Source organism: Sinocyclocheilus rhinocerous, unplaced genomic scaffold (assembly GCF_001515625.1).
Source record: "Sinocyclocheilus rhinocerous isolate Xijiao unplaced genomic scaffold, SAMN03320098_v1.1 scaffold1436, whole genome shotgun sequence".
Lineage (NCBI taxonomy): Eukaryota > Metazoa > Chordata > Actinopteri > Cypriniformes > Cyprinidae > Sinocyclocheilus > Sinocyclocheilus rhinocerous.
This window is the reverse complement of record NW_015647013.1, coordinates 650061-668609: the sequence shown is the minus strand read 5'-3', so window position 1 is coordinate 668609 and position 18549 is coordinate 650061. Positions and strand designations below refer to the sequence as shown.

Here is an 18549-nt window from a genome sequence, read left to right as displayed (position 1 = left end):
AGGAGGAGGAAGGAGACGGAAGTAAGTCGCGGAATGGAGTTCAGTGTCGTGGACCGAGGGGGTTAAAACTGCGTCATCGCGGTGACATGACGTCATTTCAGCAGAACTTAAGGGAGGTTCTTGAAAAAGAAATTCAAATTTATGTTGACGATTTTTATTTACATAAGAAAGCAATTAAGACCGTCTCCATTTGTAAGTTCTTTAATATATTTACATAATGTTTAGCCCACCCCCCTAACTGTATGTGCATATTTTTTTGTTTTGTTTTCATGTGTATTATTGTAGTCCTAACTAACTGTACTTTGACTGTGTTTATTGAAGTTTAATAAAAAAATAAATAAAAAAAAGCAGAACTTAAGGGAAGCAACATGTTAAGGGGTTTCTTCAAGTCTCAATGGTAGAAACAATCCTTACCACATGGTGACAAGTCAATCTCTAGATATGAACATAATACACATTTTAATCAGTGTTCCTGCAGTTTGCCTGGTTTTAGAGAAGCATGCTGCAAAACATGGGGCATTTTGTGGATTTTTTATTATTATTATCATCATAGCACTGTGAAGTTGTATTTATCTGAAAAACAGTATGGAGGAAAGAAAACAACATCAATAGAAGCTAAAAACACACATTCACATATATCCTACTCAGTGTATATTTCGATCAGTATCCATAATCATAGTCAGATCTCTAAAGCTGCAAGTGCCGTGTGTATCAACTCCATTTTTAAACGCATGTTGCATTCAGAGTAAAAGAAGAGACACTGAACAATCAAGCATCACGAGTAGGGTTATTATGGATTGCTATGGTCAGTTATGCTTTAAATCGTTTGGTTATGGTCAGACAGGCAATAAATAGCATAAGAAACACATTTCAATAATTAAAACAAAAGATGTATACTGTCATAATGCTACAGTAAACAAAGATAAAAGTTCAGTGTTTGACCATTTGAAAAATGCTTTACTCTGCACACAATCATTGGGACGGAGGCCGAAGTCAGTCTGTAACTAATATAAGATTATTGTCCTGCAATGCAGAAATGAGTCACCTATCGCCTCGCTTCTCAGAGAAGAGCACAGATCAATGCATGGCAGTGCAGTTCAATCTCATGAAGAAATGTGAAGGTACAGTGTGAAGGAGAGAGTTATAAAACGGACAATAAGAAATCAAGTAAGGAGTGAGGAGACGGAGGTTTGAGAGCAACCGTAATCCAGAGCAGCTGCAAATAAAAAGAACGCAATAAAACTAATATGTAGTTACTGTCCCTTTAACTCGGGTGGACCTGTAGAAGCAGATTTTGATAGTGTTAACAACAACAGAATCTCTCTGGTCTTATGGTACATTTTCCTGAATTGATCCTGAAATGCATTCCAAAGGAGATGCATTTACTCAAACTTGTTCCCTCTCTTTTCTTCGTCCCCGTTTCGCCGTAAACCGAAGGCAAGAAGAGGTCGTGTCTAGGTTCGGACTTGGAATTTGCCGGCCTTGGTCATGTATTTGATGCCTTTGAAAGGTTTGTACTTCTCGCCGTACATGTCCAACCTATTGACTTTCAGACCTGTTGGGTGAGAAAGCGGAAAGCATGTCAGTTGCAAAACAGGTGTGTATTTGGCACAAGAGAGTCTTTGGGGAAAGGCTGTGACTGCTAAAGCACTAAATCAATAAGCAGTCAGTCTGAGCTTGCAATGCTCCATCACACAGTACAGAGCCATGTTACATTAGCTGCTCAAAGCATCGGTTTCCACATCAGAACGGCTCCATCTCCTGGCCACGTAATACAATTGTCAGAAATGTTGTCATTTGCAGAAATGTGCTTTATTACTTTCCCTGTGGGAGATTAAAGAAGCGATTTACTGACTGTGAAAATGTCTCTTATTTATTTTAAGAGAAGAAAATCTCCAGGGTACCTGAAACAAATGTGCTATTTTAATAGGCTAATTATATATTTGAATGCAAAACATTTAATATCCTATGTGGCAAATTCTACGGTGCATAATTAAGTGATGCACAAAACAATGGGAATTAAATTTGAACTGAATTTTTTTTTTTAAACGTCTTTGAATACAATTAGTGTGGCTGAGATGCTTTCAGAAGTGATTTTTGTCATTCTACTATCTTGGTAAACCACGTTATGTCCCACGTAACGTCTGAAACCACTGATGGACGGTACCTGAGACGGCCAGCTGCTGAATCTTGAACTGGAGGTTGATTGTTGGGTTTTCATCAGGTTTGGAGGCTCCGGTCTGGAGACTCATGGATCCTTTTAAACTGGGCAGTTTCTGGGGGTTTATCTTACCCACATCCCAAGACAAAAGCTGCAAATCACAATTCACTGCAACATTAGTATGCAACATTCACATTAAACCAAATCAGAAGATTGAAGCATAATGTATGTTGCTGTGCATTGCAATTAAAAGGTAGAAACAAATGAGCCCATTTCTGGTAAATTATTATGACCTGCTATTTATGCATTTAACTTTTGTCATCCCTGAGCTAATTATTAAGAGAACTTCCTAGCTTCACGTGTAAAAATAAAATGCAAACGGAAAAATGTCACACTCGACAACACTGACTTTTAAAAGACTCTAAAGCCTCTAGTTATCGTTATAGTTATCGTTCTTGATGCACATGGAAACTACTGACATGCACGTGGGAATTCTGTTTGCGAAAAAAGTTATTAAACCTGTTATACTGTATTATGACAGCACTTTTTTTTAAACTAAATTTCAATATCGTGATAATACCGTATAATGTAATAAAAGCATTAGCAATTAATCGCAACATGAAAATTTGATACCGGCATATCCCTAGTGCTTACGCAGTACAATTTCTAGTTTTATATATACTATAACCTATTTCCATTGTGCGTCTCATAGAAAATGAGAGCATGCATGCTAGGGCTGCACAATTATGACAAAAATCATAATTGTCGATTATTCCCTTGAAATTGTAATTGCGATTATTAATTACAATTATCACGGTTTACATTGAGTGATGTTTATACCATTGTTTGATGCAGCTGCATGCCGTATTTTTATATGAACGTAAACAACCTGAAAACACTCTAACTGAAAAACCTTTAGTGCTTTTCTATAGTATTAAGCCTCAAATTTTAAATACACATCGGATTGGTTTCTTCTTTAAATTATAAAAAAAAAGTACAAATATGAATGGTATTATAATGTTAAACTAAAACAATGTAAAAACCCTTAAGATAACATGTAGAAAAAAAAACATATCTTAAGCGTGCAGAATAACATAAGTGGACTTTGAACGATTAATTGCCGCTTTGAACGATTACGTAATTGTGGCATCGCGATTAGAAATTCGATTAATTGTGCAGCCCTAATGCATGCACATGAATTAATAGAGATCTATTTGCTCAAAATTTGGCTTTACTTAAGGTAGTACCTCTAAAATCAAGGACTAATGTCCAATTTAATGCATCCTCAATGGCGGCCGAATAACAATGACACTTTCATTAAATTCAATTTTCATGAAATTCCTAATTTTCTATTATAGTAAACTAAACAGGGGCAAATAAAGTCTGGAAATGCAAATATTTTCCCATACTTTCCACACCTGGAAATGACTCAAATTGCATACTTTTCCAAACTGCGTAGGAACCGGTCAGTTAAACATCAGAACAATGAACCCTTGTTTACCTTGGTGACGGGGTCAAACGTGTAGGTGCCCTGCGAGGGGCTGAGGTTGGCGTTGAGGACGCCGCGGGGCAGCTGACTGCTCACCAGGACTGATTCCACCGCTTTACCCATAGTCTGCTTCGGGCCGAGGGTGAGCTCAAAACGCCCCTGAGAACTGCCCTCTCTGAAGCTGATGTTGTGCTTCACATACACCGGGATAGCCACCAGGCTGAAGAACACAGCAATCACAGGTGAGACTGTACACTGCATTGCAAAATAACAAGTGAAGGTATGCACACTAACGTGCAAGAGTTTGGGCTCAGTATGATTTCTTAATAAACAAATGAATGCTTTTTTTGATCAAGGATGCATTAATCAAGAGTGACGGTGAAGACAAAAAAAAATGTTCTTGTGAAACTCCATTCATCAAAGAATTCTGAGAAAAATAAATAAATAAAAACATCAACTGTTTTCAACATTGATAATAATAATTAGAAATGTTTCTTGAGCTTTAAGAAGAGCTTACTTCTTAAAACTCACCTGATCTCTGAATGTTATCATTTATAAGTTATGTACTACATCTTTTTGTTTTCTGAATGCTACCATTCTTGTTGTGTTGTGTTTTCTCGTTTTGTTTTTCACTTGTGCTTATGTTTGTCATGTTTGTTTATTATACCGATGGATTACAGGTGTCCTTGTTACAGTGTAATTCTGCATTTAAATACTGAGTAATATTAATTAACTACATGTACTTACTATATGGTTAGGGTTACTTGCATGCAATTATGCATAATGTATTGCAATTATAATAGTAAGTACATGTAACATGTGTAACAAGGACACCGTATATAAAGTGTTACCCTGATGTTCTTATTTTCTTATTGTATTGCATGTAAATAGAACTTCTAAATATCTAAAAGAGACCTCACTTCTGAGAGCTGACGTGGTAGGACAGGAGGCGGAAGTTTCCGTCTGGTGGGACGAAGGACAGGATTCGCTCGGCCTCCCAGCGCTTGAACCGGACGCAGGGGTGGAAGCTGACATCATCCAGCAGTCGAGGGTTCTGCAGAATCAAGGATGCAGGAATAAAATGTTGAGAAAGGAATATGGAATGGGTTAGTAGTATACAGTAATACAGAATATATTACAAGCTTGCACTTCAAAGTGCAGTTGGCAATCTGTCCCTCATTGCATAATTGCAAATTCTGCTAAATGCATAAATGCAAATTCTGCTACATGCATAAATGCAAATTCTGCTACATGCATAAATGCAAATTCTGCTACATGCATAAATGCAAAAATGTAAAATTAAAAATGCCCGACATATAAAGAGTTAAAAAGCTGTTTTGGAAGCTAAAGGTGTCAAAACATTAGAGTGCACCAAGTATTGAAGTATCTTGTTCAGATCACATGACCAGCTGTAGGCCTGCAAATCAGTGTTATTTTAGTATTAGTTACACACTATTATAATATTCATATTATGAATGAGCTTTTTAGCGATTTTCAGTTTACATTTTAATTTTAGTATTTTTGTTACATGCTTTTTCTTTATATATATATATATATATATATATATATATATATATAATGCTATCTTCTTATAATATATTTAATTTTTTATTTATTTTTATTTTAGTTTTTGGAATTTTAGTACCTGAAAAAACTTAAATGAAAATTAAAAATGTTGTCTTGGCAACTAACTGAAATAAAATAGTTTAATGTTTTTCCATGTAATATATATATTTCATTATTACTTTATTTCATCTAACAAAAATAATTTCATAATTTTAGTTATGAATTACAACACTGCTGTATGTGATGCCGACAGCTGTCATTAGTTGTTCAGGACTTCAAAACATTCAACCAAACAAGCTTTTATTTAGGAAAGATGTCCAGATTTACCATAAATGACAAGGTGAGATCAGGCATTCCTGTGAGTTTCACACAGGCGTCTATCACTCCCTGAATCTCTGCTGTGATAGTGGAACCTTAGGGGGAAAATATACATGCATATATATATTTATGAATGATTTACTGACTCATAGGTGAGTGATTTGAGGCAAAGACATCTGCATTTTACGACTGGATCTGTAAACTATTATGAGATATGTGGCCCTGGAGCACAAAAGCAGTGTTAAGTCGCTGGGGTATATTTGTAGCAATAGCCAACAATACATTGTATGGCTCAAAATTATCCATTTTTCTTTTATGCCAAAAATCATTAGGATATTAAGTAAAGATCATGTTCCATGAAGGTATTTTGTAAATTTCCTACCGTAAATATATCAAAACTTAATTTTTGATTAGTGATATGCATTGCCAAGAACTTCATTTGGACAACTTTAAAGATGATTTTCTCAATATTTAGATTTTTTTGCACCCTCAGATTCCAGATTTTCAAATATTGTCCTATCCTAACAAACCATACATCAATGGAAAGATTATTTATTTGAAAAATTGACACTTAAGACTGGTTTTGTGCTCCAGGGTCACATATAAGAAGATGATCTACCTGATTTGTCAATGATAGCATCGATTTCTTCCACCACGTCAAAGTAAGCTTCGTTGTTGGTATATTTGACACCCGTGCGCCGCCACGGAACCACCGACAGCTGACCTGTAGGAAGCTGCTCGCCAACATTAGTGCTTCCTGTGCACACAAGAAACATTGTTACTATGCATTCAAAAGCTGGCAGCTATGTAATAAAGCAGAAGCGAACACAGAACACCTGTGATGGTGTTGACCACTGTGCGCAGGATGGTAGGAGGTTTAATGAGCTCTTTTAGGATGTTTGATTCGGTGGCCAGCGGGAAGCCGTTATCCAGCATCTCCTCCAGCAGCTCATACACCACCACAACATTGTCTTTAACAGCTGCCTCTGTGCAAACCCCGAAATAGTCCTGAGGGGAGAAACAGAACACGCCAATTCAACATCTGAAGAGTTTATGCGCCAAAACAGATAACATTTTTTTTTAAATGTTCAAAAATCATGTTTTTATTGTGTTAGTTAGCTGTATTATTTAGTTATTTTTTTTAACCTAATTAAAATACCCCAACTGCGGTTTGATTGAGACTAACTGGAATGCACAATAAAAAAAAATTCAAAAACATTGAAATTTGTTCAAATTCAAAAACTCTTCATTTTCAGAACTAATGCTTTGGAATGGTAGCACTTTGAGATAATGCTTTATATTAAATATTTTGTCATCATGTACCATGGTAATTCATTTGTATTCTTGCAAGTACCATACTATGGTTTTTATAAAATATTATATTACAGCAGCTAAACTTTATGTCATTTCCTTTAATTATCTTCGTCACAATGGCGGCTAACGCTGTGTTACCAAAGTCCTTGCAAAAATACTAGAATGTTACACTGAATGCAACAACATGATATTTGACATGGTCTACGAATATGCATACAGTGTATGTTATATAATACTAGTATACCACATTATCACCATCTGATACCATCACTGTATCACCACAGTACTTATGTTCATGGTGTAAGATTTCATAATCTTATGATCATTCAGCTTAACTAATCTATTTTATGTGGCTCATAACATGTTATTAAAGCATCATGGTATTAGTTTTTTAACCCTGCTGAAAAATAAATCTGCTTGAATACTTCATGCATTCTTTGGCTTTATGAAAGTTTTTTAATGAATAACTGGCCAAACTATATATATATATATATATATATATTGAAGTACTGTGTGGTACTGACATACAATACGGATATTATTCATGCACTAAATCCTAGAAGCATGTACCATATCATGACATTACATGTGTTGGACACGGCACCGAGGCAATACCATGTCATTTTAATGAATTTACCATAGTAATAATTCAATTACCTTGGAGTACACTTGAGAAAAGGACTAAAAACACCATGGCACTACTTTATTTCTTACTATATATTTTTTGGACATGGTACATTATCAGTCAAAAGTTTTTGAACAGTAAGATTTTTAATGTTAGTCTCTTCTGTTCACCAAGCCTGCATTTATTTGATCTGAAGTACAGAAAAAGCAGTAAAACTCTGAAATATTTTTACTATTTAAAATAACTGTTTTCTATGTGAATATCTGTTAAACTGTAATTTATTTCTGTGATGCGCAGCTGTATTTTCAGCATCATTACTCCAGTCTTCAGTGTCACATGATCTTCAGAAATCATAATAATATGCTGATTTGCTGCTCAAGAAACATTTCTGATTATTATTATTAATATTATTATTATGTTGAAAACAGCTGAGTAGAATTTTTTCAGGCTTCTTTGATGAATAGAGAGTTCAGAAGAACAGCATTTATCTGAAATAGAAATATTTTGTAACATTATAAATGTCTTTACCATCACTTTTGATCAATTTAAAGCATCCTTGCTAAATAAAAGTATCAATTTCTAGAATTTCCTTCCACAAAAAATAAATAAAAGTATACTGACTCCAAGCTTCTGAATGGTAGAGTGTATAATGTTACAAAAGCTTTTTATTTCAGATAAATGCTGATCTTTGGAACTTTCTATTCATTAAAGAAACCTGAAATAATTTACTCAACTGTTTTCAACACATAATCTTTTGATCATTCAGCTTAACTAATCTATTTTATGTGGCTCATAACATGTTATTAAAGCATCATGGTATTAGTTTTTTATATAATTTAGCTTTGCCATCACAGGGATAAATTACACATAAATGATCATATTATTATATTATATAAGGTACTGCTACAGCACTGTTCTGCTTACATTTTAATTTTTTTAATGACAGCAGCTGCAGATACACTACTTTCAAAAAAGTCATTAAAAAACAAAAACATAATAATAATAATCAGAAATGTTTCTTGAGCAGCATATTATACTGATTTCTGAAGATCATGTGACACTGAAGACTGGAGTAATGATGCTGAAAATACAGCTGCGCATCACAGAAATAAATTACATTTTAACAGATATTCACATAGAAAACAGTTATTTTAAATAGTAAAAATATTTCAAAATTTTCCTGTACTTTGAATCAAATAAATGCAAGCTTAGTGAGCAGAAAAGACTATAATAATAAAGAAATAATAATAAAAATCGTACTGTTCAAAAACGTTTGACTGTTAGTGCATGATTCAGTCACTATGGTAAATATAAAAGCAAACTGTATTAACGCTGCATTAGAAAAATAATTAAAACACGTCCAAACCTGAAACGTGTCCACCACACGATGCAGGAACTCGATGACAAACAGCGGCGGCACCTCGCTCTGAATGACGGCCACGAAGTAGATGCGCTGGCGGAGCACGTTAATGAGGCAGTGGTGCGGGGTCGGGATCACCGGAGGAACGTTCTCCGGTTCCGTGGCTCGCTCCACAGCCTCGAAAAAATAATCGCAGACGGATCGGCTGACCACGCTCTTCCAGTGCTTCTCCAGAAAGATGTCCCCCGACGCGTTCACCAGGAAGAGGCTGTGGATCATCTTGGCAGCTGGAGACAGAGTAAGAACATGCGAAGCGCACTAGATTATTAACGCAGATCTGAAGCCTACTCGGTCTTGAACAGGAACCTGCATCTTCACGGTAACCGATAGGCCTCGGAGTTCATTCGTTATTCTACATCCCTATCCGGTTACCGGAGAGAAGAATAGCTTTATAAAAGAGCAGCCTGCTCATCTTCATCATCATCATCATCATCCTCTCTCGCGCATCACAGGACTGTCTCGTGACAAGCCACGGATTAAAAGGGTTCATTCCGGTTACCGGAGAGAAGAATAGCTTTATAAAAGAGCAGCCTGCTCATCTTCATCATCATCATCATCATCCTCATCCTCTCTCGCGCATCACAGGACTGTCTCGTGACAAGCCACGGATTAAAAGGGTTCATTCAGTCGCATCTCCACCTTTTCTTTGGGTGCGAACGCTTATATTGTAAATATAAATGAATACTTACAATCTTTTTTTTTTCTTCTGCCACTTCCACAGGATTCTTTAATTAGACGGAACCAGAAATGTCGCTTCCGTCTCCGTTATTTTGTGACAAGAAAATATATGATCGTCACTCGCTCTAACCAATGGCAGGCTACGTCTAGCACGTTGACCCCGCCCACTCCACATATAATTGGTATATAGTGCGGAAGCGAGTGGACTATTATCCTCGAAGTTGATTGGACAGTGGCCAATAAACGTCACTGCACAGCGTTGTTTTATTGGCTCAAGGTAGCTTGTCCTCTGACAATGGAAATTGAGGTTATAAATGCTATAATAAACTGAATTAAATATAGGTCAGCCCATGAAAAAATGCCGTATGTGTGCCTTATCCTCAAGCTGATACCAAATTACACTATTACAAAAAAAATAAAAAATATTTTGGTCCCCACAAAGACGCCTTTTTATCCTGTCCCTATCCAATTTATTTTTTGTTTCCATACATTATATGGAAACAAAAGATTGCATTTGGTGTTTGTTCTCGGTCTATATAGAAAGCTTTGATTTACTATAAGAGATCTAATTCTAGTATTAGACATTTTATTCAAAAGACTTGAAGCTGTGTCCCCAGGTTATGCTACAATATATATATATATATAAATTACATTTTAGGGATTCTCCAATTAAAAACCTGTCCGATACCAATAAGTATTTCCATGGTATGGCAGATAACCAATGATTGACAAAGAAAATTGTATACTATACCGTCAAAATATAAATATAAATATCAAAAACATGCTACAAGTGAGTGAATTTAAGCATCACAGCATTATACAGTACAGTATGAAAGATGAGAAATACATTGAGATCTACTTAAAATTGATCAACAATGTTACTAAATTGTCATTTAATACGAACTTTTAAGTTAATATCTAAAACATGTTCGCAACAATTGTATCCGATAATAAACTATTATTAAACTGGATATCTGTAGAAAAATCAGCACACAACTATGTATTTCTAACACATAAGTGGTACGAGCATGTACAAGGCTATTGTAAACTGTTAAAGCAGCACTATGTAACTTTTTCTGTATATAATGAGCGAGTACATCATGAATTCATCTTCCAAACCGCGTTTTTGTCTTATTCCGAATCACTACGGTACACTTATAAGTACTTATATTCGGACTATTGCATCCTGGTCACCGCTGCGGAGTAACACATACCTGCGTGAATCGCCATAGACATAAACATAGAGAAGTAGTTCCGGTTGGAATGTTCTTCCGCGGGACGTGTGCAGTTCTGTTTATTAACCGCTAGAGCGTCAAAAGTTACATAGTGCTGCTTTAAACATTCAACCCTGTTTGTTTTTAAATGCAAAAGCAAATTTCACAGCATAGTACAATATACATAAACTGCATTGTGCCTTCTGCAGCTCTAACAACAGATTGAGCATCAACTTAAACGTTTATCAAATCTCTAGAAAGTCTTTCCAGTTGAACCGAAGGTAACGCTCAGTTTAAAACAGTCCATGCATTGGCTTTGATAGAGTGGAATTAATTCTAAAAGAGAGAATTAATTTAAAAACACACATTACTTTAGAGATTTCTCAAGAAATACAATAAGTGAAATGGCTCAACATAATTTATTTTTGTTCCATGTTAAAATGTACAGAGTTCTTTGAAAGTACTTGCTAGGAAAAAAAAAAAAAAAAAAAGAGAAAGAAACGAATAAATGGAAATACATACAAGGACGAAACAGAGAGGAGTGGAAGGTGGACGCTTCAGACCATCCCTCTCTTTCGCCGGATACCAGGCTCTCTCTTAGCTTACAGTTCACCATGTACAATTACAAAGTATACGAAAAGGTAAGCAATATAAACAGACAGAAATATACTGAGCTCATTTTTACATGCCTCATAGATGTAAGGAAGTTGTCCTATACACACACAATAACCAAAAAGAAAATAACGCTAAGTGACCTTTAGATATCTCTTTTTTCCTTCTGTTTTAAAATAGCATTAATATACTACACAAAGATAGAAAACTCTAGAGATGAGATGGAATGGAAAGGTTAAAGGCATCTTAAATTCACTAAAAGTGAGTTGTAATTTTTTTTACGTTTTGAATTTCTTAATAATATTACCCCAAGAGTCGAGCTAAAAAATATGCATTTTTTTTTTCCTGAAACAGAAGTGAAAAAAATGACAGTACCAATATCCATGTCAGAATTTCGTTTTTTTTATATATATTTTTTAGAAAAAACATCTTCTCTACAATAAGTCAAAAAGAGTCAGCTTGTCGTAAAAGAAAGCTGCCCAGTCTTGATAAAATTCAGAAAAACAAAAAGCGCACAAATAATACGTGAAACGTCAGGTCTTTGAGAAAGATTCCTCATATTGACAATGAATACTGGAACACGGAGTTGAACACCTCTTGTCCTAAAACAGTAACCATCTCAGGACACCATGCACTTTAACCTTTATCCCGGGTGCGAGTGTTCATTTGTCCGTGTGTGCATTGCAGACACGGATCTACTTATTTGTACAACTCCCTCTCGATGCTAACAGCTAACATCACTACCCCATGATCAGCTGGAGTACGAGGAGCGCTACTTACTTTGAGGTGCCTACTTAACATCACCAGATGAGCACAGTCGCGATGCTAACTGCTCTGCAGACGTGCTCCCGCGTGGTTAACCCCTTTAACGTTACATGGACGCTGCACTTTGTAGTACGAATTTAAAGACCTTCCCACTACTGACTGCTGTGCCCTCTAGTGACATCTGTGGAGTGTTTACGAAACTGTTTCCTGTGATTTCTGTGCTATGAACCAGGTAGTACCAGAATATTTACATTAACTAGTTCCCAAGGACTTCTGTTTAAGTCCAGTCTATGGATGCATGGTCGTTACTATCAGACGTCTGTTGCGTTTGGATATACACGATTCTGTACTGGGAAGACACAGATTTACAGAAACCTGCGATGCCTTGTGCGCCTCGACGAGTGACTATAGAGCTCTGTGTGAGTGAGCGAGCGTGAATCACTTTGTCCACACACATGAAGCATGTGAAGGTCAGACTGAAACACAAGCATTTCAACAGTCGTTGAAAAAAAACGAGAACATATTAAAAAATTAAGTAAATAATAATAATAATACTAATATAATAAAAAAAAGAAAATAGTCCATCTACGATTATTTTGTCTCTTTTTTTTTTAGGTAAGGCTTCCTATGTCAGTTTGAATGATTGTGTGCATGATTCGATGCATGTTCAATAACAGCGTAAATGCATCTTTCTCAGTTTGAAAAGATAGGTCCACTTCCCCTGTAGCTGCTTTGATGCTTCGCCCCTTCGGTCTCGAATTTCGGTGGAAACCAACCCCTGTTGGTCCACACAGGGTCTGTGGGAGCATGACACTTGCCACAATAAAGGTCTATTAGATCATCTCCCCAGCTCAGGGCAATTGGGAAATGAACCTAAAAGGATCAGAGCTTGGCGACAACATATTTAGAAAGGAAAAGAAATCGTCGCAGTCTCTATGTCCTCTTCCTCCACCAAGCTCACTTTATCTCTTTTCGCCCAGACTTTGGAGGGTGGTGGATACAAATGGATAAAGTACAGCGATGCAGTCTGGCGGGGAACGTCTCTCTCTCTGCTCGTTCTCTGCCGCTCATCTGCTCATGTATGGAGACTGCTTGGGGACGCCAGCGTAGCTGTGGTGCGAGGGGCCCGTGTACATCATGTTGCCATGATGATTGGGCTGCATAGGCTGCTGCGGATAAGCCTGGCCTCCCATCATGCCCATTTGCATTTGCATGGGGTACTGGGCTGGCTGGTTCATGTAAGGTGGGTTACTGTGGTACCCGCTGTTCATCATGGGCTGTGGCATTCGGTAGCCTGCAGACATGGCAGCATTGAGCGGATTCATGTTCATGGAGTTGTAAGCGGCAGGGGTTGGCATGAGGTTCGTCATCATGCCACGTTGCACCGCTAAAGTTCGCGGAGAGCCTTGCATGGTCACAGCGCCAGAGCTGCGGCTGTACAATTGCTGCTGGTGCGGGGAGCCTGTAGGAATCTGAGAGGCTTTGGAGCGGATTGAAATGTGGCCTTTGACTGCGGCCATCTGGCCTTGCAAACGCTGCGTGTGCGGAGGAGGCGGCAATCCAATGTTGGCGCCTGTCATGTTGCACTGGATCAAAGGGGAACCGAGATTCATGGAGCCAGAACTCAAATTTGGAGGTGGAGTCATAGTGGGCTGGGCTTGGGGCAAAGGCGGGTGTGGAGAAGAAGCGAGCTGCGCCAAGCCTGGGTTGGATAACGAAACGCTCGTCGCGTATGACGTGACCGCAGCCGAATGCGAATAAGACATTGCATGGGGGTCCATGATGGTGTTGGTTAGCTGCTGGAGTTTGGCTAAACTGAAAGAAGCAGAGTGTTGACTGTAACCGCCGGCGCCGAAGTCTTGTCCCATGCGGTCATACAAACTCCGGCCTCCTCCGGCGCTGCCAGCGCTCTCGGGAATCTCCATGATCATGGGTGTGGAAGCGAAGCCGTTTCCCATACTGCACTGCGAGAGCGATTGCTGTTGAGGAGGAGGCGGTTGAGGAGGAGGCTGCGGTTGAGGGTTTTGCTGCTGCTGTTGTTGTTGAGTCGGTTGTGAGACTTTTTTCTGTTGCTGCTGCTGGCTGGCACTCGGCGGTCTTTCGATGACGCAGCCTTGCGGAGATTTTATTCCGCAACTCGGAGTGCTAGAGGAAGGCGGAGGCGGAGGAGGAGGTTGTGGTACGCCGTTTCCGCCGTTTGGTCCAGGACCAGCTTGCTGGATAAGGCTACAGCTGCCCATGGCGATCTGAGAGCCGACTCCTGTGCTAGAGGACGTGGAGATGAAGGAGCAGCTGCTGCCTTGCGAAGACGACGACGACGAAGGTGTGGTTGAACTTGAGGACGAAGACGAGGAAGACGCTACCGCCGCTGTGGACATGCCACCTCCGTTACTTCCATTCCCTCCTCCGTTGCCGCCCATCGTTGAATCGTAGCTGCTCGGATTGTCGTAGTTTTCCGTAGTGCTTTCAATGCTGCCCAAATCACTAAATCCACTGTCTACCACTTGTTGGGAATGGTCGGAAACAGATGGCACGTCCATCATAGGAGAGGTCTCTAGGTTTTGCAATGAGGGAGCGGATAGAGAGCTGGGATGCTCTGGGGTTATTTGGGTATACGCTCCACTTGCTCCCCCTCCAGTTGCTGTAGGACCAGGCACTCCCGATCCGGGATCCATAGGACCAGGAGTCACCCCAGGGCTGCTGACTGAACGGACAGACTGGTTTGGTAACGTAGGCATGGGTGGGTTAGGTATGGGACTGTGCTGGGAGGCTCCGCAATCCTCCACCAGAGCTAGCGTTTCCTCCTCACCCTCACCGTGACTGTAGCTCTGCAGAGTTCGGCAGGCAGCTAGCGTCTCTTCACAATCCTGGTAAGCTCCGTGGGACTCTGCATCCTCCTCTTGGGCCTCGCCTTGCGTGAGAGACTGTACAGCTTGCACGGTTTCCAGATCCAGCTCGCTGCTGTGGTGATGTGCATGTTGCTGGTGACTCAAGTCATCTTTGAAGTCGGGATGCTGGTGTGAATGCTCAGCCTCCATCATGAGCGCGGTCTTATCCTCATCGTGTAACGGATGCATTTCCAGCGGCTCAGAAGGCACCGCGATTGCGGTTACAGTCTCTACAGCCGCCGCGGCCGCCGCAGATTCCTCCTGCTCTCGTCGACGGCGTTCATCCGTATCAGCAGAGCTCGTCTTCACCTCCTGTACTTCCTCTGCATCCTCCTCCTCGCCTTCAACTTCTTCCTGTTTGCTGACGTAATCCCTTGCCACGTTTGTCTGCATGTCTAAAAAACCCTCACTGCTCTGGGGTTCTTCTTTCACGGGGGGAGAGCGAGCAGGTGATGATGGTTCCTCTTCGTGTTCTTGCTCCTCAACATCATCCTCAGAGTCTTGGCCCTTTCTTCTTTTACTGCTACTGCAGCTGTCACTTTTCTCTTCGAGACGACCATCCCCTTCGTCGTCAGCGTCGTGATCGTCGCTGCGCCGGCTTCCTGAGCCTGGTGTTGCTGCTGGTCTCCGATTAACCCCGTTATCGCAATCTCCATCATCCCGCTCTTCATCTTCCTCTGCATCAGCTCTCGGCTGAGAAACTCTGGTGCTGGAAGACTGCGACATGGTACGAGAAGGAGGACGGCTGATCTTCTCAACTGACCATGGTTGGTCTTCCTCTTCCTCATCTTCGTCTTCTGGCTCAGACACAGGAGGAGGTTTGGGTACAGGGGGAGGGAGGTTGCCATTTTTTGGAGGCCGACCTCGCCTTTTGGGTTTGGATGGCTCTCTGAAGTCCTGAAGGAAATCGTCCTCCTCTTCCGAGTCTTTCTGTTTCTCAGGGCTTAAGGCGCTGGCTGTCCTTTTACAGGTTTTGTCCTCCAGTGTTGAATTGTCTAGCTGCTCCTGAGCTAATTGGCTTCGCTCAAACTCCTGTCTGGATGCTTCCTCTTGTGCACGCTGCAGGTAATAGCTGCGAGGTTTCCGGCCAGGCTTCATTTTGATCTTTGGAGGTGGTGGGTCCTCTGAGGATGGATCTGCTAGACTGGTGTCAGCTGTCTGACCGGCTCCACTACCAGGCTTTCTGCCTGGACGCTTCTTCCAGTGGAGTGGCTTGCGACTCTTGCCCTTAGGCCAGCCTTTCTTTCTTTTTACTGGAACCTCAGGCATCTCAGCTGTTGCCCCTGTTCTCTGTGTGGCCTCTGAAGGTTCAGGTTTTCTCAGGACAGCAACTGGCTTCAGCACAGGAGTGGGATCTGAACAGAAGAAAAGCAATTTTTGAAATCACACTACTGCAGCAAACATCGCACAAAACTTTCAAGATTGCACATATAAAACCACAGCAGGCATCCTTAGGTGTTAGGGGTGGGGGGTGGGGGGAATCGATTCACATATGTATCGCAATTCAGTCTTCTAGCGATTTGCATTGATTCACAAACTTCAAAAATCGATTTTCTAGTTAGTATAATAACAACAACAACAACAACATGGTGTTTTCTTCACTTGTTGGATGCGTCAACATCACATTTTGGTTGATGTTGGTTGACTGCAAAATTCAAATATTAAATGGAATGATAAAATAACGTTATTAACCGGTTAATGGCCATTTCAAATTTTCGATTCTGTTCGGAACTATTAAATTTGATTTTGTCTCTGTTCCTGTCAAAATTTCGTTCGTTTCCGGGTTTTTGTTTTCGTTCCTTGACAAAAGCCCTGCTTACCACCTAAACAGAGTAAGGAGAGATGACTGAGGACGATGGCGAATGATTTGCAGATCCTGAGCATCTAATCTTGTTAAATGTGTGGTAAGTACTGCCGCTCTGTAGTATACACAGAGTATGTGTGATGGCGAATCTCGAACGTGAAAGTAAAAAGCTAGCGCACATTCAAAAGTGATGTCAATGCCTCGCATATTAATAACGGCACCCTGATGCCCGCAATTTATATACAGTATAATTACCCAACGAAATAATTGCGAGAGAAAGCATTGACATTTTTTTCCTCCCATCTCGTATTTATTCTCTTTAGGGGTTTCATAGCACACGTCATTTCCTTTACGAACACGGTATTCGGATTCGGGCACATTCCTAATGGGAAGTGTAAAATATTTTTTATTTATTAGGAAGTTAATAGGAAACACTGATTTCTTGAATCAGGACAACCCATACTATAGACTGGTGTGTTTTTGTATTAAAATCTTGTGCGTTGACGTCCAGTATGCACCAAAAACTTAATCAAAAATCGTGATTAAAAAGTGAAAAATCGAATCATGACCCCAAGAATCAATATGAATCGAATTCCTTTTAGGTGTTAGAAGATCCTATTAGCTGTACTAACCGTCTTCCTCTGATTCAGTCAGATTGCCTCTGTTGATGCTTTTTGGAGCAGGTCCCATGTGTTTGCGGGCTGCTGCGTAGCGTCGGAGAGGGTTGACAAACGGAGTTTCTTCTTCTAGTCTGGGCATGGGTCTTTCAGAATCTGAATCAACAAATGGCTCATCCAGAACTTCAGTTGTCTCCGAGATGGTCTCTGTAACGACGCTGCTGTGGGGATGGCTGCGCTGATGCACACGCCTCTTCCGCAAGGACTTCTGAGACTACAAGGGGAGAAAAGCAAAGAAAGTTCTAGAATAAGCAAACATTTTTATTTCCGGGTTTTTCTAGCCTCTTAGAAAAAGCCTACTAGGCATGTAACGTTATAAAAATTTCACGATACGATATGAAGTCCATGGTACAACATTTATTGCAAAAAAAAAAAGACAAATGAAGACTTGGAAAAAAAATAAAAACATTTTAAAGTGAAATTATTCTATCTAATGCACTTTGAGAGTTAAAAATTAATTGCTCCAACTAGTGCTGGGCAGTAGGGATGCTCCGATTGATCGGCTACCGATCACTATTGGCCAATAATCGCTTTGGGATGATTGATCGGCGGTCTCTAAAAAGGCCGATCTCAAGCTGATGACGCTGCCGTGAGAGGTTTGGCACGACATGCAGCGGCACGTCTCAGTCTCTGTCCAGCGGGGGTGAAATAATTATAATACTCACCTTCATATTTCTTAATTAAATAACTTATAAAATAATTTGAAAACCTTGTGTGAGGCGTAAATTTCACAAAACGCGTGAGTGAATCACCGCGCGCGCTCTCTCTCAAAATACACAAATGTCTTCAAAACACCACATCGCGTCTGCACTATTTAGCGAGCTGCACGCTGCACAGTTAACACAGGAATTGTCACTTGCCCAATCGAGGCAGTGTCACATCGTCACTAAAGTTTATAAATTGCATTACTTTTTAATTCTTGCCAGTGTTTAACCATTCAGCGCTCGCGCGCTCTCCTGGAGAACGTGCGCTCGTGCACACTCGCAGCACACACACATAACGGCAGGTTCACATTACT

General features: G+C 39.9%; 2 protein-coding genes across 3 annotated transcripts in view; both read right to left on the bottom strand.

Moving 5' to 3' along the window:
• Positions 1–516: 516 nt before the first annotated feature.
• LOC107708250 (AP-3 complex subunit mu-2-like) lies at positions 517–9688 on the bottom strand. Its single transcript, XM_016512433.1, has 9 exons — positions 9583–9688; positions 8840–9120; positions 6371–6542; positions 6154–6291; positions 5544–5629; positions 4571–4704; positions 3663–3870; positions 2168–2312; positions 517–1555 (listed from the first exon to the last, which is right to left on the bottom strand). The coding sequence occupies exons 2-9, from the start codon at positions 9110–9112 to the stop codon at positions 1455–1457; spliced, it is 1257 nt and encodes a 418-aa protein (XP_016367919.1). The 5' UTR covers positions 9113–9120; positions 9583–9688; the 3' UTR covers positions 517–1454.
• Positions 9689–11769: 2081 nt separating this feature from the next.
• Positions 11770–18549, bottom strand: part of LOC107708249 (histone acetyltransferase KAT6A-like) — a 51239-nt gene continuing 44459 nt past the window's right edge. For both annotated transcript variants that reach the window (XM_016512430.1, XM_016512431.1), the window contains exons 16-17: positions 17487–17745; positions 11770–16405 (exon numbers count right to left, since the gene is read on the bottom strand). In XM_016512430.1, coding sequence (XP_016367916.1) covers positions 13230–16405; positions 17487–17745 — 3435 coding nt within the window. In that variant the 3' untranslated portion in view covers positions 11770–13229. The remainder of the gene's footprint in view (positions 16406–17486; positions 17746–18549) is intronic.

Bases quoted from the DNA above. Each gene is read 5' to 3' on its own strand.
- LOC107708250 (XM_016512433.1), bottom strand. From the start codon at position 9,112: ATGATCCACAGCCTCTTCCTGGTGAACGCGTCGGGGGACATCTTTCTG. The intron at 2,313-3,662 runs GTAAACAAGGGT...TGTGATTTGCAG, and splicing joins CGTTTGACCCCGTCACCAAG to CTTTTGTCTTGGGATGTGGG. The intron at 1,556-2,167 runs GTACCGTCCATC...CTCACCCAACAG, and splicing joins TCAGCAGCTGGCCGTCTCAG to GTCTGAAAGTCAATAGGTTG.